This window comes from Hibiscus syriacus, unplaced genomic scaffold (genome assembly GCF_006381635.1).
Source record: "Hibiscus syriacus cultivar Baekdansim isolate YM2019G1 unplaced genomic scaffold, ASM638163v2 tig00111575_pilon, whole genome shotgun sequence".
Taxonomy (NCBI): Eukaryota; Viridiplantae; Streptophyta; class Magnoliopsida; order Malvales; family Malvaceae; genus Hibiscus; species Hibiscus syriacus.
In genome coordinates, this window is record NW_024063125.1 from 90848 (window position 1) to 115920 (window position 25073).

Here is a 25073-nt window from a genome sequence, read left to right on the forward strand (position 1 = left end):
AATTAAAAGTCAATTTTAATTAAATTACTTTATGTCCTTACTCACATGGAACAAAGGTAATCAACTTCATTGTAAATAACAGAGATACACTTGTTCCCATAAAATTTTATCAATTTAAAAGTTCTATAATTTAGGAGGGATTAGATCTATATTATGCAAATATTATTATGCACTATATTTGATAGTTTAATGTTTATGTTTAGGTTCTAACTTTCTATATAATATTAGCATTTAACATTTGAAATTGAAACTCCAGAAATACGAAATGGATAAGACTTGGATGGATTGCTCAAGGGTTAGCGTCGAATATCGAAATGGAGTCGAAAACTTTCTAAATTTTGCTTTTCTGAATGCAAGCCAAGAGAATATGATTCTTTGCCCTTGTAAGAAGTGTGTTAACATTAATTGGCACATTCTTGAAGTTGTGTACGAGCATCTAGTTGTTTTTGGATTTGTTCGGGTATAGAAAATGGATCTTTCATGGGGAGTTTATATCAGATAGAGCTGCTTCCACGAGTTATTCGACTTATCTGCTCTTTCTCACCATCCAACTGTTAGAGAAGATGACATGGAAGGAATGTTACGAGATGCATTTAATATGCACAATCATCAGTAGTATGTTACCGGAAATTATTGTGACAATGATGTTAATGATTTCATTGAGATTGGAAGAATTGGATGTGATGAAGAGCCAAATGGAGAAGCGGCAAAGTTTTACAGGTTGCTGAATGAAATGAATGAACAACTTTATGAGGGATCAAAGTTTTCAAAGCTTTCTTTCTGCATTTGTCTTTTCCACTTAAAATGCTTGGGAGGGTGGACTAGTAACTCTTTTACGTAATTGTTGGAGTTACTAGGAAAAGTGTTTCTTTTTGCAAAAATCCTTCAATCATGCAAAGATATGAAGAAAATGATAAAAGATTTGGGCCTTGGATATGACAAAATTCATAGTTGTCCGGATGATTGTATGTTGTATTGGGGTGATGGAGAAAATCAGAAGTCTTGTCATGTATGCGAAAAATCTCGATAGATAACTAGGGACGCATAACATGTTACCGAGGATAAAGCTCAAGCACAATCAAAAAAGAAACCGATAAAGATTCTGCGATATTTTCCTCTCATTCCTACGCTACAAAGATTGTTTATGTGCTCCAAGATTGCTGAGTCTATGAGGTGGCATCATGATGGCAGAACCAAAGATGGATTATTACGGCATCCTGCATATTCTTTAGCTTGGAAGTCATTTGACAACAAGTATCGAATTTTTGCGAGAGATCCTCGAAATGTCAAGCTTGATCTTGCAACTGATGGGTTTAATTCATTCAAAATCATGAGTACTTCTTATAGTACTTGGCATGTTATACTTGTTCCATACAATTTGCCTCCGTTGCTTTGCATGAAACAATCATCTTTTATCTTATCCATGATAATCCCTGTCGAGAAAAGCCTCGAAAATGATATTGATATTTACATGCAGCCGCTAATTGCAGAGTTGAAAAAGTTATGGGAAGGGGTCGAAACATATGATGTGTTTAAGAATGAGAACTTTAATTTACGCACGATTTTATTATAGACAATTAATGATTTTCATGTGTGTGCAAATTTATCTGGTTGGAGTATCAAAGGTTGTTATGCTTGTCCTTGTTATATTGCACAAATATGTTCGATGTGGTTGTTTAATGGAAAAAAAGTTCTCTTATATGGGACATCGTCGGTGGTTACCTGATAATCATAGATTTAGATGTCAAAAGAATATGTTTGATGGTGATAAAGAGTTTCGAAATGCTCCTGACCAAACGATCGGGTCTGAAATATTCTTTATGTTGAAAAATATCAATTTTACTTATAGAAAGATGAATCAACCAAGTAGTACACGGTCAAAGAAAAAGGCAAAGCAGGTCAATAAAGAGCTTGAAGTTGACCAACAGAGTGATCATGAGTCTAATGAAGAGGATGATCCAAATGAGGAAGACTTGTGGAAAAAGAGGAGTATATTCTTCGAGTTGTCGTATTGGAAGAATCAGATTCTGAGACATAATCTGGATGTAATGCATATTGAGAAGAATGTTTGTGAGAATATAATTGGGATCATTCTGAATGATGGCAGAAAATCTAAAGATAATCTCAAGAGTCGACTTGACTTAGTCGACATGGGAATTCGACATGATCTTCATCCGCAATTACATCCTAATGGAACATGTTTCTTGACGCCTTCTATTTTTTCTCTTTCGTAGAAAGAAAAAGAAGTTTTTGCACGTTCTTGAAAGATATAAAAGTCCTAAATGGGTATGCATCAAATATATCTCGATGTGTCAGTGTTAAAGATCGAAGACTTTATTCTTTAAAGTCACATGATTATCACATATTAATGCAAGATTTACTACCAGTAGTTGTACGTGGTTGCATGTCGAGTAAGGAGACGTCTTGTATCATTGAACTTTCCAATATAATGAAAGCCATCTGTGAGAAAGTTTTGATGGTTGAAGAACTTGATAAACTACAAGATCGAGCTGTCTTGACTTTATGCAACTTGGAGAAGATATTTCCGCCTTTATTCTTCACAATTATAGTGCATCTGCTAATTCATCTTCATCACGAAACAAGAGTTGGTGGACCAGTTTTCTATCGATGGATGTACCCTATAAAGAGGTGCTAATTGAATTATACGTTTCAAATTACTACTGGATATACCTTTTAATTAAATATATTTACATTGTACGTTGTTTTCTGTATAGGTTCTTGGGCAAGTTGAAGTCTTACTGTCGTAATAAGTGTTATCCGGAAGGATCAATTGCTTAAGGGTATGTGGCGGAGGAATGTATGACATTTTGCTCTAGATATTTGGAAGATGTTGAAACAATATGGAATAGACCAAATAGAAATGATGTGTTCAATACTAATGACTTACCTCAAGATTATTTGTTTGGAAGTTATGGTCAACCACTTGGGAAAGTTGAAATTGCACACTTAGATGACACGTCTTGGGTAAAGCACACCGATATGTTCTTTTCCATCACGATTCAATAGATCCCTTTCGCACGTAAGTCTTTCAGACCCAATACTAATGAAATTTCTTAATCTTTTATATTTATCAGTCTTTAATGGCATAATCTACTTTATAGTGAGTTTAAAGAAGTCTTGAGATCTCGTGCAGCTCTCGAAGATTACATCAGCGAGAGATACATAAGTTATTCAAAAAAACTTTTCATGAATGGTTAGGCCAAACGGTAAGCAACAAAATCATTCCACATACTTATAAATAATATATGTCTTGCTTTTTATATAGAAATTAACCCTTATATATGCATCATTCATGTGTAATAGGTTTGGAGTGGGAGGGAAGTTAGTGAAGATGTTAAATGGCTTTCTTAAGGTTCGAATAGAATAATTAAAAGATATAATGCCTTCCTCATTAATGGGTTCAGGTTCCATACGAAATCTCGTGAAAGATTAAGGAGGACACAAAATTGTGGAATCGTAGTTACTTCTTCAACTACCAGTTATGCTAGCGTCAGAGACAATAATCCGCAGGAGGGAGATTTTGATTATTATGGAATTCTTACGAACATTATTGAGTTAGATTATTATGGAAAACGAAAGGTTGTGTTGTTTCGTTGTGATTGGGTTGATGTAAACAGAGGCATAAAAAGAGATAAATTCGGGTTTACAATGGTGAATTTCTCTCGATTAATTCACACTGGTCAACGATTGACGGATGAACCATATGTATTTTTTTCTCAAGTGAAACAAGTATTTTACTGTCATGATCCAATAGATGACGGTTGGTATGTTGTGCTCCATAATACTCCCAGAGATTTGATAGACATCGGGGATGGAAGTAGAGATAACATTGAAACAAGATTAGAATGTTTACCTCTAGTAGCACAAAACTTAGATGAAGTTATCACTAATACAACACAATTTCAATGGGTTCGGGAGGATGTTAATGAAGATATTTATGACAACTGACATTACATAAGAATGTCGTAAGATTTTATATATTAATTTATTTGTTTATAATGTTATAACTTTTAACATGTTGTCTTTCAATATATTCATTAATTAAATCATTTTCTTATTACAAATGTTTGTTTATTACAAATATCATGCCGGGGAGAAAAATAAGTGATTTGCGGGTTGCTCGAGCTTCTGAAGAGCATGAACAAACAAATAATGAAGAATCAAATGCAGCTGACTCTTTTGAAGTTCCTATAACTGATGAAGAAGCTGTAGAAATTCAAGGTAATCTTCGAAACTTTATTTAATAGTTTGTTCATTTTCAAAACTTACATTTAATAATTTCTTATATAGTTGAAAATGCTGGAACACGCAAGAGTAGAGGACGTACAACGTTGAAGGAATTATACCAACTTCCTCCTGGGCACCGTGTCAAAGTTTCAAGAAATGATGTCGGTCAACCTATTGGCTCAGAAGCACGTCTTCTAGCCGGTTACTTAGGCATAGTTAGACGTAATGATAATCTTTTGTCGATCAATTACGAGTCATGGCGCGAAATGCATAATAGTAACAAAAATCAGGTGTTGGATTTTGTTAAGGTAATAATGTCATTATAATATATACTCTATAACAATTCAACACTAATTTATACTTACGTTGAACACTTATTTACTGTATAGGAGAAATTTTCTTTAGAGGTCTCTGTCGATTACATGAAGCAAGCGTTAGGGAATAGATGAAGAGACCACAAGAGCTCATTAAAAAAGAAATACTTCAAGAATGATCTCAGCCTTGAAGAGAATATACAAATTGTCCCACTTGGAATGCTCAGGTACCAATGGAAAGATGCAGTAAGATTTTGGAGTTCACAAAAAAGACATGTATGATATATTTTTCAAAAATAATTTTAACGAATTATAAATCATCATTAAAAGTGGTTCTTTGAAATTGTAGGACTGAGACCATGTTGGTGTTGCTAGCAGGCAACAACAAAAGTTTACACACATGATTGGATCGAAGAGCTTTACTTGTATAGCTAATAAGGAGGTATTATAGATTATTCACATAGTTATTTGTATTCCATGTACATACTAACTCAAACTAATTATATTATGGTACATTGTAGGAAAATACATCTAGTTCTAAAGTTGGTCGAATTCAACTCTTCGACATGACACATACGACACTCCTATGACTGCTGAAGCTGCGGAAATTATGGTATGTTTATTGGATACAGTTTTTGAATTACGTTTTATTTATATTTGTAGTATGAAATATTTATTTGAATTAATTATTTACTTTATTATTAGAAAAAAAAATTGAGGGAGAAAAGGGCGGAGTATCAATCTACGGCTTCGAGTTAAGGTCTTGTTAATGAGGATAACATTGAAAACCAAGCTATTAATGACGTTTTGGGTCTTGAGATATGGGCGGGTACGCTGTCAATGATCATTCGTTACTCCCACTAAATATTTTGGATCCAGTTCATCTCAGTACATGTCATCCCAGTCTCAGTATTCCCAATTAGAAATTAGTCGGTTAAAACAAAAGTTGGTTGAAATGGATTAGCAAATGGCTAACATGAAAGCTGAAAAAGAAGTAAGGGAAGCAGAGAGAGCAGCAACGGAAGCACAGAGAGAAACAACATATCAGTAGAAATGTGAAGAATTTGAAAGGCGACTAGAATCTATGATGCATATGTTACAAAAAATGCAACCTCAGAATCCACCATCTTAGTCTTTTTTATGTTATATGTTTTGTTAGCGTTTTTATAAAATGTTTAACTGATACTCTATTACGTTAATGTAAACTTTTATTTATTATAATGGATTTGATATTGGTTGTTATGGAAATTGAGTTTGGTGTTATTGATTATATGTTCGTTGGATAATGAAACATGTTAGAAAAACATATTTTGGGTAATCGAAGAAAAAAATAAATTATTTACATTTCTGTGTTCAATAGCGGCGTTTCTAAAAAACACAGCTAAATAACACAAACAATACCGGCGTTTATATACGACAACGTCGCTATATACAAGACCTTTTACAGCGTTTGTATAAAAAAAACGCCGCTATATACCAGACCTTTTGCGACGTTTGTATCCGAAAAATGCTGCTAAATATCTTAACTTTTTGAGGCGTTTATAAAAACACCGTTATATATATATGCATTTTGCGGCGTTTGTGGGCCAATCGACCCTAAAATATCAACACCTATTGCGGTGTTTTTGGGACAAACGCCGCTAAATCTCAACACCTATTGCAGTGTTTGTTGGACAAACTCTGCTATATATCTTTACCTATTGCGGCGTTTTTTGTTATCAAACGTCGTGAACTTTAGCGGCGCTATTTTCCCCGACGCTTCTTGCGGCATTTTTCATATCGCTGCAAGTGTTTTTTACAGTGCTTAAAAATGCCGCTATAGGTAAAAAAATGCCACAAATGTACAGTTTTGTTGTAGTGAATCTAGATTGTTGTAGATAAATAACAAGTCGTTGATATGGCTCATCATTTTTCATTCCGCGATGACGAATATCATATTCTTCTTCCTAAAATTTAAATTCAAACAATAATAAAATTTTCAAAACTACAACATTAATATAATAATTTGAACTTTTAAAAATATAAGTTCAAGCGATGAAATATGGACATCATTAAGACGTAACATTTCTTATTAGGTAGACATTTTATTGTAAAATCCATAAAAAAAATTCTCTCAAGCAACTATTTTTCTTCTCAATAAATCACAATACAAACCTTAAACCCCAAACTCCTATTAATAATTCCAAATCCAATGGCCATGAATTACTAGTTCATGAAACCCATCACTCTCACATGACGAGCTCCAATGGACTAGCCTTTTATGACCATTAGAATATACATGTTTACCAACGTTCAGTTAACGACTATAATTTTTAAATTTAAACGAAACTCATCACGCTCACATGACTAGTTTCGTGATTAAATGAACTTAATTTATAATTATTACATATTATTTTAATTAACAATAATATATTTTAAAGTAACTTATCATGTGGGTTAGGGGAGTTCAATCGGTAAGTTCAATTAACCGACCGAACCAAACTTCCAAAAATTCATTAATCAAATTTTTTTTCACTATAACTGTTAATTAAATCGATTTTTTTCCGAAAATAATTAATCAAACCGAAAAAAGTTTAGTTAATCGAATTAACCAAAATTTTAAATAATATATATTATGTATTAAATATTTAATATTTAATATTTTTGACTTTGACTAATTTGGTGGGTTAATTCGGTCGATTAATTCAATTAAAACTAAAATTTAAACACTTCTAAAGCTATTAATATATAAATAATATGTTAAATATTTAAAAATTCAATTAATTAACCAATTTTGAGCCGAATTAATTGATAACCGAAGTTTAAAAAATCATTAACCGTTAACCAACTTAACATAAAATTAACAGACCGATTAATCGAAAAACTTTCGATCCACTCAGTTAACCGATTAAAAATCAATTAATAAACACCCCTAATGTGGGTATGGCAAGGTTCAGAAAATGTATTAAACGATTAGACCCCACGGGACACTCAGACCTAGATCTATTAAAAACTAATATATAGGTAAACTCGCCATGTGGGCATAATGAGTTTGCTCTACTCTGTAACAAATGCTATATATTACAAATTAATATTTGAGTTAATCTATTGGTTCAAATATTTAATCTACTTGGATTATTGGCCCAATTTTGCATTTATACCAATTACCAGAATTTATAAGATCTTATGATTTAATCGTTAAAAATAAATATTTTTGCAATTCTTGTTGATCGATAACTCCGATTGAATTGAGATTTGACATATCTTCATTTGAGATATTCTAATAGTTTTTTATTTTATTTTTTATTTTAGGGTAAACTACGTATTTAGTATTTAAACTATAGGTTTTAGTTCGTTTTAGTACCTTAACTTTTTTTCAAAATCATACCTAATGTTTAGTTTTTTGTTTCATTTTAGTACTCTGTTGTTAAAAAATTAACTCGTTTAGTACCAAAACTATCAATTTTGATCTATTTTAGTACCTAAACTTTTAAAAAAATTCAAAATTTAACGTTAAATTTTGAGCAGAGGTATTAAAATGAAACAAAAACTAAACTTCATGTATTATTTTAAAAAACTAAGAGTTTACGTACTAAAATAGACTAAAATTGATAATTTAGGTACTAAATGCATAATTTACCCTTTATTTTAACATGATTTACGAAAATATGTTACTCCCTTTTTCCCATAATTTGTCTTATATTTGACTATGCACATAGTTTTACAATATATATTTAACCAAGGAAAATGACACTATCGTAACCGATTTTCGCCCGGGCATGAATTTTCCTTGGCGGAAAAGTGTATGGATAAATAAATAGTTTTTTTAAGGAAATGTTTTGGAGTCATCATCGACCTTTTGGGTTAGGTGAGTCGAATATCTAAAAATCATCTATTAAAAGAGTTTTAAAAAAAACTATTTAAAAGATAAATCAGTCTGCGTATAACCAAAAATTCATTCTTTTTAGTAATAAAAAAGGATTAGTGGTCGGTTACGTTTGGGAAAAGATTAGCACCCCTATAACGCCCAAAATTGGTACCCGTCGATTATAAATTGTCTCTAGTAGTGGAAGTTTAAGAATTCTAATATGAATTTAATTTATGATCCTATTATTCCAGATTCAATCGAATAATTCTAAAAATATATTAAAATATTTTTTTATAAAACTAAAGTAAATATATATATATATATATATATATTTATATATATTTAGGGTTTTGTAAATAGGGTATTTATTTATTTAAAAATATTAGAAAATGACATCTAGTTGCTTTAAGACAATCCCTTGTTTCAATATTAAAAAATAAATAAATATTAATAAAAATATAATAATTTTTCCTAAAAATTATAATTTGAATGAAACTAAAGTAAATATATATATTTTATTTTAGAGAAAGGTATTTATTTATTTAAAAATATCATAAAATGACATCTATTTACTTTAAGACAACCCCTTTCTTAATATTAAATAAATAAATATTATCCTTTCCTATATATATTCATATGATTAAAATAAAATAAAGACAAATAATTAAAGTACTAAATTAAACATATTGAAATTAAAAGGGTAATAAAAATAAATTTAAATTGCAATTAAACAGTGACTAAAATAGAGAAAAATTAAAACTATAGGATTAAATTAAAAAATAATAAAACTTATGGTTAAAAATGAAAATTATTAAAGTATCAGGCATTAAAATGTAAAATATCAAAATTGATGGACATAAATAGAAAGATTATAAAATACATGTCCTAATAGTGTAATTTAACCTTAATTAACTATTTCAGGGTTAAAATAAAAATTATTTAATATTTTAGGGACTAAATATGATATTTATCTTAAAATATATCATTATTGGTAAGGATTAAAATATAAATTAAATAAAATTCAAAGACCAAATTAAAATGGCATAAATTGATTTCCAGTGACTAAATTGCAAAGTTAAACTAGAGGGACTGCAGACAGGATTTTCCCATGTGGGAAATTACACAGGCACCCCTTACCAAAACTACGTCGATTTGGTGAGGGTATAAATACCCCCAAACCGGCCCAAACATGCAAAATTTTTCATTTTTTTTTTCATTTTGCTTCTTTCTAGGATTCCCTCACAGGAGGGAATCTGACCACCGCGGTACCACCCACGGTGGCCAAAATTTACAAAATTTTCTCAAATTAAAGCCTTTATTTTCCTAAACCCGAATCCAAACTTATTTTAGCCTAAAACCCTTTAAATCGAAGTAGATCTAACTTTCTTTACCTTCGACCTTTCGGTTCTACGGCTGCATATGGAGGTTCTGACGACCGTGGTAAGTTTTCTCTCTCTTTTTCTTCTTTTGGGTGTCTACTGGTAGTTGTGGTTGCTTCCTTGCTCTTCTCTTTGTTCGATATTTTGTTTGATGTCCGTGTGGGTGTGCTTACTGTTGTCGTGTGTTTGTCGTTGTAGGTTCGATGGCCTTTATAGGCCACCACGGTGCTTGCCTCAGACCGGTCCTATGGGTGACTTTCGGTGAGTCACCGAACCTCTAGGGGTGACTCACCGTAGAGGCGACGTGTGCGGCTGGCGTTGGGCCTTCTGGAGGCATGGCGTGACAGAGGCACCTGACAGTGGAGGCATCGGCAATGGCGGCTTGAAGCTTCAACATAAACCCTAGATGCATTCAGGTCTATTGGGTCGGGTCTGCACCGAGCCGAATCTGGCATGCTTCAACTGGGTTTTGATTCTTGTTGGGCCTCCGGGTTGTAATTGTATTTGGGCCTGGTTATTTATTTGTAATTACTATTATTTAATAATAATAATAATAATAATAATAATAATAATATTTAAAATAAAGTGAGAAAAAAAATTAGTGTCTACAGACACAATTATTCTAAAAGATGATTGATAAATTTGTTTTAATAGGTGTCAAAAAGTGAGGCATATAAGGGTAAAAAAGGAAATATAAGTGTTATTTGTTCACTTCTTTAATAAGATATTTTGAATAAGATAATTTTAAAAATTAAAATGGACACAATTAGTAGTACGGAGGTAGTACAAAATAACAAAAATATATGTGTTTGTTAGTTGTTTTTCTTACTTTTTCAAACGTGATTTAGGTAATTGCTACTGTGGAATGATCTATAATATTAATACCCAATTTATATTACAAAGATCTTTATTCAATGTGGAATGATCTTCTAAAATCAACAAAATAATTTGAATAAAATGTCGATGTTGAAAATAGTTTCTTAATAAAGTTGATTTAGAAAGCCAAAATTAAAAAATTAAAAATGAATTTTAATACTTTCGAAATTAAAATATAAATGACTAAAAAGGGAAACTTGATTGAAATTCAAATTGATTGGTTAAGGGGAAAAAAGTTGTTGATTTCTCACCCATGAAAATGTGTGCACATTATCATGATTACGATCAATGATCATATCATACATATGACTCAACATGAAAACTGACTCGTACATTTTCTGATTTAATAGAAAAGACTTGTTGAACTTTTTATGATTTTCATAAATCTTTTAAGGCATAATTTTAATGAATTTTTATTACATATATAAAATTATGTCAAACATATGAAAAAAAATATTACTAATGTTACGAAAATAATAATAAAAAATAATTGAATACATAGACTAAAATAATCTAAATACTATTAAAGACGGCGCACTATATATTTTGTATACTGTTATTTTTCATTCTTTTACTTTTAAAACACATTCAATTTTTAATAACGTTTTTACTATTCAAGGAATCAATAATTGTTAATTCTTTTATAATTAATTTTAAATAATTCAAAAAGAAATACATCCATCTTTTCTTCTCTTCACTAATTTCAATAGAAATATAGCCTATATTGCCTCCTAAATAAGATCTTATTCATACAACTTTAATTGGAAGCTAATGAAAGGAAGACGGGCAAGCATTTGCGTAGCATATGCTTGTACTCAAGAGTCGTTGGGGTATTGGAACATTTGTAACGATGGATTGACAACACTGAACCCTCCATCTATGAACAGATTATGCCCACTAATATATCTTCCCTCTTCACTTGCTAGGTAAAGTGCTGCATTTGCTACATCTTCAGCTTTAAGATACACACCCTTAAGGTTAGCCAACACACTCATTGCTTTTTCGAGCTCCTCGTCGTCTTTAGCCCCGATGAATCCCGTCGCTAAAGGCGTTGCAAGAGCGTAGGGAGACAAGCAGTTAACTCGGATCCCGAATTGCCCGAGCTCGACTGCGGCATTCCTGGTGAGTCCCAACACTGCATGCTTCGAAGCACAATACGCATGCGATGCGGCTGCACCTAGTATGGAGCTTACACTCGACGTCGATATTATGCTACCTGATGTACGGTACTTGTACCTTTTCAAATGATTATGGATCTAGGAAGGAAGCAAAACAACCTGCAAAGTGAATGGCTCAAAAATAGAATGGTTAAGGGTGATAGTCGTATGGGTGAATTGGTAGGCTATTTAAATAATGAGTAATGGAAGCGGAAGATAGTTGATAAGGCTATGGTTATGGATATGAAATAAAAGGATGGTTGTGAGGATAATATCTTGAAGAAATCTCAAAGAAGAACCAATGCTATAGAGAGCAGAGACCCAATCTTTATATTGCTTCTTCAAGGGGTGGTGTTAAGTACTTTGACCCACTAGTTATATGAACTAGGAACCAGAAGTATCAAGATGAAAGAAAAGGGGTTGACGCCACAAGTATAAAATACTTGATAAGTCGATAAAAAGTCACCAGGACTTAAGAAGAGAATAATCTCACTTTAATTGAATAAAAGGTGTGCTTACAAATGAAATATGCTTTCCTATTTATAGGAAATGGAATGATATGGCCGAATGGTTACAAGAGGATTCGACCAGCCCTTGTGCCTCTATAAAATGACATAATTTAATTACAAATAGAGATGATGGTTCGGTTTAAATGGAGGAAAATATCCTTTGGCCGAATAGTGCTTGTACCCCTTCAAGTTGGCGCCAAATTGGAGAGAAAGGAGTGCTTGGCCGAATGGTAAGAGGACTCTTCATCTTGGTGCCTAAATGAAGTCACATGCCTATCACATGGTGGTCTGGTCACAAGGCGTGCACATGGCCTCTCTAGGATGCTTGTGGTGTAGCCTTGCGCATGGAATGATGGCTGGTCATGTGCTCCATCTTGGGCGTGCATGTGTCTCCTTCCAAGCTAGCTTGAGTGTTGAGCTAGCTAGCAAGAATGGGGCTGTTTATGAATGATCTTCTTAGCCGAGTCCTTTTGAGCTCCATAACAGCATGTTCAGCTACATTCAGCTACATTTGTCATCACTTTTAGCAACTCAGCTTCAAATAGTCCAACTAGCTAAGTTTAGCTAGCCTGAAGCTTCTCCAGCTGAATCGAGCTTCCCTTAGCATTCCATGAGCTGCCTTGTACTTTGTGAGCTGTTTGTGAGCTGTATGTGACTTCCAAATCGTTCACCAAGCTACCTCAACGTGCATCATACTCCATTGTACCTATATGTGCAAGGAAACAAGGTAAGTTCATGATATTGAGCTAAAACGAGCTAAATACCTTGCTGCCATGTTTGTTTATGGTAATGTGAGCTAAGTATGATGGTCATGAGCTAAGTACATCATCTCCTAATATGTGTAAGATAATGTATAAAGCCTAAGAGTTAACATGAATGCAAATAAACTAATGAAATGCATTATAAGTATGCTGCCTTGATGTATATATAATAATCATGCATAATATGATAATAAAACTATCCTAACATTATTAACATATTAAAATAACAATGTGTAATATGAATTCATACTAAGTTACTTAACTAATATTCTTATCATAAAATGTATTATAATAGCATATATTATAAAGCTAATAATAAGTAAATTCAATATAAAGATGTTCAAAAGTACTCCCTTTATAGATGAAAACGTGCTGATATCATCCCCCCCTTCTTTAGGGCGATTTGTCCTCAAATCGAGTTCATTCTGTCCTTGCATAGCTTCACGCCTCTTTGCTAATAGAAAGTATTCTTTGAACGTTTGTGTTCTTCCATTAGGTACCTTTTCGTAAGATTTCCTTTTAGGTCTTTCTTTGGAATATGATTTACCAACAGATACCTTTTGGGAATGATCTTTATCTAAGGATATCCCTTTTGGAAGTGACCTTTTACGTGATTGGTCCTGAAAAGTGAGAAGAGAAAAGGTTTCATATGAAGGGTTACTTACCTTTTGAAGTCTAAACCCATTGGTGAAAAGTTGCGACTTTAAGTCCCAAACATCACCATTGTTCGTAGAAGACCCTTCATTTTTCAGCATTGAACCATCATGTTCTCTATGAAGAAGTTTGGTTTCTTGTTTTGTTCCTCTTCATTCTTTGTTGGGGTTTTGTCTTTGCGCCATGCTTGTACACTCTTTCTCATATGCAACTGATCTTGTTGCACTTCTTTGGGCGTTAAAGGCATCAAGGTCACCTTGCGTCCATCATGCTTAAAAGTGTATTGATTGTGAAAACAATCATGAATAGCCCTTTTATCATACTGCCATGGTCTACCAAGTAAATGTGGCTAGCATGCATAGGGACAATGTCACAAAGCACCTCGTCCTTGTACCTACCAACTGAAAAAGGAATTAGAACCTGTTTGGTAACATTTAACTCATCTCCTTCATTGAGCCATTGGAGTTTATACGGAGTAGGATGCTTTGACGTTGTTAATCCAAGTTTTTCAACCATAAGAGTGTTGGCTACGTTTGTGCAACTTCCTCCATCGATGATCATTGTGCAAACCTTATCCTTGACATGGCACCTTGTATGAAAGATATTGTTTCTTTGAATATCCTCTTGGGATGTTTGTGATTGTAGGCACCTCTTTGAAACAAGCATTTCACCATGATCTGCATTTTCTTCCGTTTCTTCGTCTTGTATTATTTCAGGTTCCTCGTCAAAAATAGGCTCATCAGAATCTGATACAATATCTCCATTGTCAAGTATCATCATGGCATTTCGGTTGGGACATTGACTAGCAACATGTCCTTTTCCAAAACACTTGAAACATTTGATGTCTCTGGATCTCTCGAAAGTGATGGTTTGCTTTTCTTTACCCTTGCTAGATTCGCCCATTTGTGCAGATTTGGGTATCTCTGCGCGATCCTTTGGTTGGATTGGAGTTTGTTTCCGGAAGGTAATAGGTTCTTGCTTCCATTTGGTGGCCGAATTTGGAATGCTCCTAGTGTAGGATTTCCTTTTGAGTTGTCTTTCAATTTTCATGGCCACATGCACCATCTCTTCAATTTCTACATAATGCTGAAGTTCAACAAGGTTAGCAATATCAATATTTAGACCAGATAAGAACCTTGCCATTGTTGCTTCTCTATCTTCATCCACATTGGCTCGGATCATGGCAATCTCCATCTCCTTGAAATAATCTTCAACGTTCTTGCTTCCTTGTTTCAGATTTTGTAACTTATGATAGAGATCTCGGTGATAGTGATTAGGAACAAACCTTTTTCTCATAAGGGCCTTCATTTCTTCCCAAGTTGTGATGGGGCGTTCACCATTTCGTCTTCTTGAACTCACCAACTGATCCCACCAAACTAAGGCATAGTCAATGAATTCCATAGCAGCAAGTCTAACCTTCTTTTGCTCCGTATAGTTTTGGCATTCAAAAATGTGTTCAATTTTGATTACCCAATCAAGATAGGCTTCTGGATCAGTTCGTCCTTGAAATGGAGGAATAATCACTTTAATGTTGCTGAAGTTGTCATTTTGATTTCGATGAACATCTCTCCTTGCTACTGATGTTACTTCAGCCTCTTCCTCTTCTAAGTCTTCTTCCATTCTAGGGCGATTTACTCTCCGATTGCCTAGAGATACTTCTAATTGATCCAGACGATCTTGCAAAGGCTCCAATTCTAATTTCAGCAATCTTGCCATTTCACGCATAACGGCTTGAGTCTGCAAATTAGGGGATTCTCTTTCTGGGGATCGTCCTGAACTCCGAGACATGGTTAATAAATAAGAAAAGAATAAGATGTGTAAAAGACCTTACCAGAATATACTCTCACAAAGCCTCACGAGTCACTCCAAGAAAAACTTGATGTCACTCAATCCGCTCGTGTTTGCACTCTAGGACTTTTAATGGCTTTTACTTGTCCTCTTCTGATCTCACACACACTCCAGCCTTTTTATCCTCAATTCTCTTGTCTCAAGTTCTAATGAACTTTTACTCAAGACTATATCGAGTAATTTCACTTGTTTGGCGTCGGTTGCAAATGGTTAGTAGGAATGGAAAACAAATATAGTTGAAAAGGTGGCTTAGAAATTAGAAAGAAGAGAATGAAAGGGTTACTTACACAAGTCACTTCACAACCTTCTATCACCACAATCAATTTTAAAGGCTTACTTGAAAATGCTTGGTGATGAGAATTGTTGATGAGTGCTTCCAACTTTTCTTTCTTTTCTTTGCTTTTTTTTTTCTTCTTTTTGAGTGCTTTGACTTTTGAGTCCTTCAATTTTCTTTGCTGATTTTTTTTCTTTTTCTTTGACTTTGCACTTCACTTTTGCACTTCTTTTTGTATTTTTCTTTTTGTTGTTGTTGCACGTTGCTTCTTCCACCAAAGCTCTGATTACCGCTTGATGTACGGTACTTGTACCTTTTCAAATGATTGTGGATCTAGGAAGGAAGCAAAACAACCTGCAAAGTGAATGGCTCAAAAATAGAATGGTTAAGGGTGATAGACGTATGGGTGAATTGGTAGGCTATTTAAATAATGAGTAATGGAAGCGGAAGATAATTGATAAGGCTATGGTTATGGATATGAAATAAAAGGATGGTTGTGAGGATAGTATCTTGAAGAAATCTCAAAGAAGAACCAATGCTATAGAGAGCAGAGACCCAATCTTTATATTGCTTCTTCAAGGGGTGGTGTTAAGTACTTTGACCCACTAGTTATATGAACTAGGAACCAGAAGTATCAAGATGAAAGAAAAGGGGTTGACGCCACAAGTATAAAATACTTGATAAGTCGATAAAAAAGTCACCAGGACTTAAGAAGAGAATAATCTCACTTTAATTGAATAAAAGGTGTGCTTACAAATGAAATATGCTTTCCTATTTTATAGGAAATGGAAGGATATGGCCGAATGGTTACAAGAGGATTCGACCAGCCCTTGTGCCTCTATAAAATGACATAATTTAATTACAAATAGAGATGATGGTTCGGTTTAAATGGAGGAAAATATCCTTTGGCCGAATAGTGCTTGTACCCCTTCAAGTTGGCGCCAAATTGGAGAGAAAGGAGTGCTTGGCCGAATGGTAAGAGGACTCTTCATCTTGGCGCCTAAATGAAGTCACACGCCTATCACATGGTGGTCTGGTCACAAGGCGTGCACATGGCCTCTCTAGGATGCTTGTGGTGTAGCCTTGCGCATGGAATGATGGCTGGTCATGTGCTCCATCTTGGGCGTGCATATGTCTCCTTCCAAGCTAGCTTGAGTGTTGAGCTAGCTAGCAAGAATGGGGCTGTTTATGAATGATCTTCTTAGCCGAGTCCTTTTGAGCTCCATAACAGCATGTTCAGCTACATTCAGCTACATTTGTCATCACTTTTAGCAACTCAGCTTCAAATAGTCCAACTAGCTAAGTTTAGCTAGCCTGAAGCTTCTCCAGCTGAATCGAGCTTCCCTTAGCATTCCATGAGCTGCCTTGTACTTTGTGAGCTGTTTGTGAGCTGTATGTGACTTCCAAATCGTTCACCAAGCTACCTCAACGTGCATCATACTCCATTGTACCTATATGTGCAAGGAAACAAGGTAAGTTCATGATATTGAGCTAAAACGAGCTAAATACCTTGCTGCCATGTTTGTTTATGGTAATGTGAGCTAAGTATGATGGTCATGAGCTAAGTACATCATCTCCTAATATGTGTAAGATAATGTATAAAGCCTAAGAGTTAACATGAATGCAAATAAACTAATGAAATGCATTATAAGTATGATGCCTTGATGTATATATAATAATCATGCATAATATGATAATAAAACTATCCTAACATTATTAACATATTAAAATAACAATGTGTAATATGAATTCATACTAAGTTACTTAACTAATATTCTTATCATAAAATATATTATAATAGCATATATTATAAAGCTAATAATAAGTAAATTCAATATAAAGATGTTCAAAAGTACTCCCTTTATAGATGAAAACGTGCTGATATCACTACCACTTCGGGCTGGAACCATGACCCTCGCTGCGTGCTTGATTCCTAGGAATACACCGGTTACGTTAACACTAAGAACACGTTCAAAATCGGATTTCTCATTGTCGATTATTCGAGCCTTGTTGGCATCCACGATGCCGGCGTTGTTAAACATGATATCAAGCTTTCCATGAGTGGCGACAGCTTTGTCAACAGCACTTTTGATTTGGTCTTCATCAGTGACATTGCAATGGACAAAGGAACAGTTTGAGTGCCCTATGTCCTCACAAACTGAATGACCCAAATCATCTTGGATATCAGCAATTACAACTTTGGCCCCATGGTGTGCAAACACTTTAGCAGTGCATTGTCCTATCCCACTGGCTCCTCCTGTAATTAGAGCTACCTTCCCTTCCAGCCTGCAGTTGGTGGTTAATAGCAATAACATGAATTAAAGTGTTGTACTTGAGGTCTTTATATTTAATTATTTATATATATATGCTTCGTATTTGCTTACTCCATAATTAAAATAATTAAAAAGACTATTTTCACCTAGATGGATCCGGGAGTAGGGATGGTAATTTTTTTATGAATTGGTCAGTTCGACCTAATCGAACGCAATCAAAACTGTTTTTATTTTAAAATTTTAATTTCAGATTCGATCGAGTTTTTATTTAAGGATAAAATCGGGTCAAATCCAGGTTCAAGGTAAATACATCCTTATTTTATCAAATAAAATATTTTTTATTAATTTAAGGTAAATACAAAGTAATGTATAGAGATAACTTTCAAACATTAAATATTAAAAATAAATGAATAAATATATATGTGTCGGGTTTGGTGTGGACTTTAATCTAAAAATTGAGTTGGATTTTGGATCGAATGAGGACCCTTCTAAACCTAGGTCGGGACGGGAAGAATAGAGGGTTTTAATTTTTGGGTCGAACCTTCGGGTGTGTCAAAAACATCAAAATAGTGCAGAAACACACAAGGACGGTGGGAGCTACAGTACTGCAAAACTGCAAAGAAGAAAGAGCTTCAGCTGGTTCATATCTTTACCAAGCCAAACCCATCAAATCTAAACTACAGGAACAGATTGACATATAAATGAGAATTTAATAACAAAGTGGAAGTAGGATTAGTTTTGAACTGGAGAGCATTTCAGGACTTCATCTGATGACCATCTCAACATCAAAAGAAGAAATAAGATTACAAATCAAGATGTAGGGATAAAAAAAATTGAGTGAAACTAAGAGAAACTCTCACCTTTTTGTGAGTGCTGAGATGAAAGATGAAGAAGCTCCCATGGTTTCTTACAATTCCTAGACAACGAGCCGGGTTTCGTATAATACTCCATCGCCAGCTTGTGATCTTTTAATAATATTGGCGGAGCAACAAGGACAGATGCACATTTTGCATAAAATAGCATTTTATTTCCTCTTCTAAAATTATCTTCTAAAGGTAGGTACACAATTTTCTAAAGTTGATATTATTTTAAGGTTCAATTATAAACTAGTATCACTCAACTTTTTTTTTCTCACTCATTTTTGCATAAAATAACATTTTATTTCCTCTTTCTAAAATTATCTTAAAAAAATAGGTACATAATTTTCTAAAGTTAATATTATTTAAAGGCTCAATTATAAACTTGTATCATTCAACTTTTTCTCAGTCATATTTTAGTCACTAAAATTTTAATATTTATAAGTTATTCACTAGACTTTCAATTTGCTTCTATTTTGGTCATTCCGTCGTTAAATACTTAAACGTCTAAACATATTTTTAATTATGAAATGCCTCCAAAACTTTCTTCATTCTTTTGTGAAAACCCCTAATTTCAAATTATATTTAATTTCTTGATGATGAAGGATCTTCTTCCAAATTCCAACGACAGAGAGGTTGTTGATTCCAAGTTGATGAGATGGTAGATATTATAAATGAAAGTGGTCTAGAGTTTCATAAGTTTTGGGTTTAGGATTGAATTTTGTGAGTTTCAAAGTTACTTAAGTAAAATCTAAACTGATGAAGTGGTAGAAGACAATAAAGATAGTTCGTCAATATCTTAAATGGTTGAATAATACGCCAGGGAATTATAATTACAATGTTGACGTGAGACAAGGATTAGAATGTAAAATTTTATCTTGGAGGAAGAAGATAAATCAAACAATAAAAGATAAAATGATGTGGATGACACGTAAAAAAAAATCAGTTTATATAAGCACACATGACTATCATGCCACCCTTTCATTTTAGATCTAATGCACAAGTGACGAGAATATGACCAAATTGAATGTTTAATAAATAAAAATAATAATTTTTTAATTTTAGTAACTAAAACATAAATTAGAAAAAATTGATTGAAAATTTTTAATTTACTCTTATTTTAAAGATTTTACATCGTAAAACAGTATTCTTTAAAGATAAGGCATGCTGTAAATATTTAAATGTGAATTTTTTTAATAATTTGGAGTAATCGTAAAATAATATATGTTAATAATTTTTTAAATTATTAGTAATTCATATAATCTGTTAAAGTAACTGTTTGAATTCAAGATCTTTAACTATTGAATTCATTTAATGGATTAAAATGTGAATTTCTAAAATATCAAGTAGTGCAACATTTCATTATTGGTTTCATGAATGCATCCGAGAAGCAAGTTGTGAGTACTGGTACTGCTGCGGGTAAAGAATCAGCCAGTGTTGAAGAAAATGGTACTGGCAAGGAGAGCCCTCATCTTGAAGACGGTAGTCTGCCAGAAAGTTTTGAGAACAGCCTTCCTGATAACCCTTTTGCATCTCCTAAAAAAGCTTCTGGATAGTACTTGTCTGCATTCTCTAATACTGAAGCGGACAGGGACGCATCAGTCTCGGCTTCTTCTATAACAAATAATTTGGTTCCTTCAACCTTGCTTCCAGAAAATAATGCATTAGACATGGCATCATTCAACTCTTTCAACTGCCAAATGCCCAGATTCTCATCAGGACATGGGACCGTCAGCATGTATGCAGGCACTGGCGGCCCAACTTGCCCTGTTGGAATTTAACATCCTTTGGCAAAGGTTAGAAGACTGAAGGTATAAATCAAACAACATAGTTTCACATCAGAGATCTAATAGAAGAGCCAACCACCACTATACTCTATTTACTACCATACAAAATGCGTACATCCACCACTATACTCTATTTACTACCATACAAAATGAGTACATAAAAAGGCAGTGAAGGAAGTGGGACAGCTATTCCTTCTCTTTTGTTGTAATAATGTTTACCTATTGTTTCGATAGTTTGAACCACAGGTTAAAAGAAAGCATAGAAAGAAAAAAGGATCACCCAGTCAATGTGTATCTGTAACTCCCCAATGGTTTCCCTGTAAGAAACAAGGAGGAAAAACCCTTGTTTATTTCTTTTCTTTTCTAGCTTAGTCTATCCTTGTACAGAGCAAGAAGGGAAATCAATCCAAAGGCAAAATTGTAAGAACATGCATGTATTGCATTGTGTATGGTCCTTTCAGGGTAAAAATGAAGAACAATGGGAGAAGAATATGTTAAAATCTCAGTTCATAGTAATCAAAGATCATGTGGTAGTTTGATTGTGTATTAGAATCTTACATGCACGTGCAATCGGCATAATAGCAATGGCACTACTGGCATTATTGATTAAGGGTGGGGTCATTGTATGACATTCATTTGGGGGGGGGGGGGAAGAAACAGAAAGGTCCACAAAGAGAAACAATCACATGGGGTGACTAGAGGTGATAAGTACAAGTGGGTCCAAAGCCATTGTTTTAGAGATTTAGTAAATAATTAATATTAATCTATATAAATGCCAGGTTGTTAGTGGGGTCCTCTAAATCACCACCCACCCAGTTGGCTTCATTTCACTGATAAAAAAAATATTGGTTTCATGAATATCAATTATCTGTATGGACCTTGTTAAGTCCAAGAAAAATTATTGATCTAGTTGATTTAGATGTGCGGCAAGTCTAATAATAGATTTTTTTTGAAATTTAATAATAGGTATTTTATTGAAATTTAATAATAGTTATTTAGGTACCATAAACAATATTATATATTTATCAATGGTAAAATATTTGTTAATACTGGAACTACATTAATACTTTTACAATAATAATGCATTAATACTGTCTTAACGTTAATTTTTTTTATAAATATAATATCTAATTTTTGTTTGATCTACTCTTTTTAAGGTCTATATATTTTTATTAAAACCTGATTCTGAAGTTTAGAACATAAGTTAACTTGTGATGAATATTCAAATGAAATTCTAACTTTTTAAATATAATGTTTTTTTTAAATATAATCGATTATCAATTAATTTTCAACACATTTTAAAACACTTTAATTGAATATAAAATTTTTAAAATATCTTTATTTTAACGAATATAGTGTACACATATAATTGAATAGGATTTTAGAGAAACATTAGTTAATGATTCTTATTTATGAAATAAAATTAAGTAGCTTGAACATTATTATTGATTTTGCTGCCGTTTTGAATATCCTAATCCATCCTTTTTGGATGTATATGAGGAGAAACTCAAATTTAAATACAATAATTCTTGTTTATTGGTGGTCGGTCGGTTAAAGCATCTATATCAACGTTTTGAAAACCAGATCAGACCGGACCGGCCAGTTCAACTGATTCAACCGGGAACTACTGTCAGGTCCGATTCATTCTACCCCGGTTAAACCGCTACTAGTGAATCGCAAGGAACCGTTGAACCTGCTGTGAACCATTCGAACCGGCTGTGAACCGTTTGAACTGGACCGAGAGTGAACCGCTAAGAACCGGCCATCAATAAAAAATTTGATTTGTGTTCTTATCAAAATGCTTAAATGTTGTTGAAGTTTAACTTTATTTGGAAGGATATTGATATTTCGACTTTTATTTTGAAGGTTAATCTACTTTTGTTTTGGTTTTAATGTGTAATGTTTGGAGATTTTTATTAGAAGTAAATCAAGTAATGAATGATGTAATTTTGGTGTTGTATTTAAGTATTATAGTTGTGGGAATGTTTTTAGTTTTTTATTAAATATTTTTTTTATTTTTATTTAATTTTTTAAATAATTATGACGTCGTTCGATTCTTCCGACCGGTCTGACCGATTCAACCGGTTGAACCAGTGAACCGGTAGCATGACCGGTTCGCTGACCAGTCCGGTTCTGAAAACCATTATCTATATTGAATAATTTAATAAATAAAATTTTATTAAAATAATATGCTTCAGTAAGCGAATAGCTGCTAAACGACAGAATGCATATGGAAATAGGCATCTTCTTTGGTGTTCAAGGTATCTTTCCTTTCCCTTAAAATATAATGATGAGAGTAAACTACTAGATATTAGTCATTTAAATATTATTTTAGGTTTTTTTAATTATTTATTTGTTTTTTAAATTATCCTTAAATTTATATTTAATTTTATTTTAATTATCTATTATTAGAATATTAATAAAACTGTTAACATGATATTTTAAAAAAAAATTGTTAATGATGTAACTCTGATTAGATTATAATACGTGAATGTAATTGTTAATTTTTTATCAATAGATAATCAAAATAACATTTAAACGTAATGTTAATGATAATTTTAAAATTAATTAGATAATAAAAAATTAAAATGATAATAGAGTGATTTAATATAATAATAATAATAATAATAATAATAAATAAATAAATAAAATATTATGCTAATTATTAATCTAATTATATATTTAAAACAATAGGAGTATGTCTTAGAAACAACTCCAACTAGATTGATAATCTGTAAAATCCTATATAAATTTTAATGAATCTTAGGTATACCCTTACCTGAATTGAGAGAGTCTCCCTAACCTAAAATTTTATGTTAATAAAAAACAACTTCAACTGGAAATTCTGACAAAACTAAGTACGGACTTAGTCTACATCATAGTTACACTCTATCCGAATTAGAATGAATAGATCAAATCCAGAAGATTCATTACCTTGTTTTCTCATAATTAACCCAAATGTGACTTAACAAAAAAATAAATTTATCGGTCGGGATTGATTTCAAAAGTTAAGAAAATGTATTAATTCAGTTAATAAATTAAATAGAAAACAAATGAATATGAGAACAAAGTTAAAAGTCCAATGTTAATAATAAAATTTCAAAGTCCAACGTCCAAACATAAATAAATAAATAAAAATATTAATAAAACCTGAAATGATAAATGTGAGTAAAAATTCTCAAACTATGATTAATAGTAAAATCTGAATACAAATCATCTCAGTACAAGTTCACCTAAACTTGAGAATCTAAAAGAGAATCAATCACAATAATATTCTTAAATTTAGTATGTCTCTAAAGTGGAAACAATCACAATATATTGTCATAACCGTTTTAGGTTGGAACAATTATTTGTTTTAAAAATAGTTACGATTTTAAATTTTAGAAAATTGGCAGTTTTAAATTGATTTGAAATGGAATTGAAAGGAGTCGCTATCGACCTTTGAGTTAGGTTGGTCAAATACCTAAAAATATCTTTTAAAAAACAATTTTAAGAAAAATCATTTTTAAAAAATAAAAGTTGGTATGCGTTTACCAAAGATTCGATTAAAACGGGCTCGAGAGTCGGTTACGCGTGAGGAAGGATTATCACCCCCACAACGCCCAAAATTGGTACTATGTCACTTACATATTGTCGTAATGGTGAAAATCCTGAATCAAATATCAAGTTAAAATATGATCCATTTATTGAATATTAATTAATTTGCTTCAAATTAATAACTTAAATGAATGACTGAAATAAAAACAAATAAATATTACAAACCTAAATACAAATAACAAAAATATGTATTTAAATTTATAAAAAGCCAAAATAGGGATAACAAAAGCTTTAAGGACATAATAAGTGACAAACATAAAATAGTAGCTAATATGTAAACATTATATAACCTGAGTACTAAAGCAGCAATAAATCCTAAAGAAATATGCAGGACCAAAGTATAACAAAGGTAAAATGTCATGCTTCAAAAAGAAACATAACAAAATATAAAACAACATGAATAAAATTACTAAAACGAAACAATAACAACCTAAGCTACTTAATCACGATTAAGTTAAAATACGATGGCCCATGTATAAATATAAATATAAACATGTTTAATAAGAAATTCAAGACTAAAATAGAATATAAATAAATAAAGATCTCAAAATAAAAAGAACTGAAAATTCATTAGTGACCGGAATACAACTGTTACAACAATTTGGGAACCCTGAGTTAATTTAATACTTAATTTTCAAAATATTAAAACAAGCGTATGGAAGACTTGGAAGTAAAGACATGTATTTTGGGCT

The 25073-nt window shown here is 32.6% G+C and overlaps 1 protein-coding gene across 1 annotated transcript; it reads right to left on the reverse strand.

Annotated features, from left to right (window-relative positions):
- Positions 1–11373: 11373 nt before the first annotated feature.
- Positions 11374–19198, reverse strand: LOC120165116 (secoisolariciresinol dehydrogenase-like). Its single transcript, XM_039174702.1, has 3 exons — positions 19001–19198; positions 17759–18153; positions 11374–11880 (listed from the first exon to the last, which is right to left on the reverse strand). Exons 1-3 carry the CDS (start codon positions 19039–19041, stop codon positions 11480–11482), a joined length of 837 nt encoding a protein of 278 aa, XP_039030633.1. The 5' UTR covers positions 19042–19198; the 3' UTR covers positions 11374–11479.
- Between the last annotated feature and the right edge of the window lie 5875 nt (positions 19199–25073).

Bases quoted from the DNA above. Each gene is read 5' to 3' on its own strand.
- LOC120165116 (XM_039174702.1), bottom strand. From the start codon at position 19,041: ATGGGAGCTTCTTCATCTTTCATCTCAGCACTCACAAAAAG. The intron at 18,154-19,000 runs GTGAGAGTTTCT...CACCAACTGCAG, and splicing joins ATCTCAGCACTCACAAAAAG to GCTGGAAGGGAAGGTAGCTC. The intron at 11,881-17,758 runs GTAGTGATATCA...ACCGTACATCAG, and splicing joins CATGGTTCCAGCCCGAAGTG to GTAGCATAATATCGACGTCG.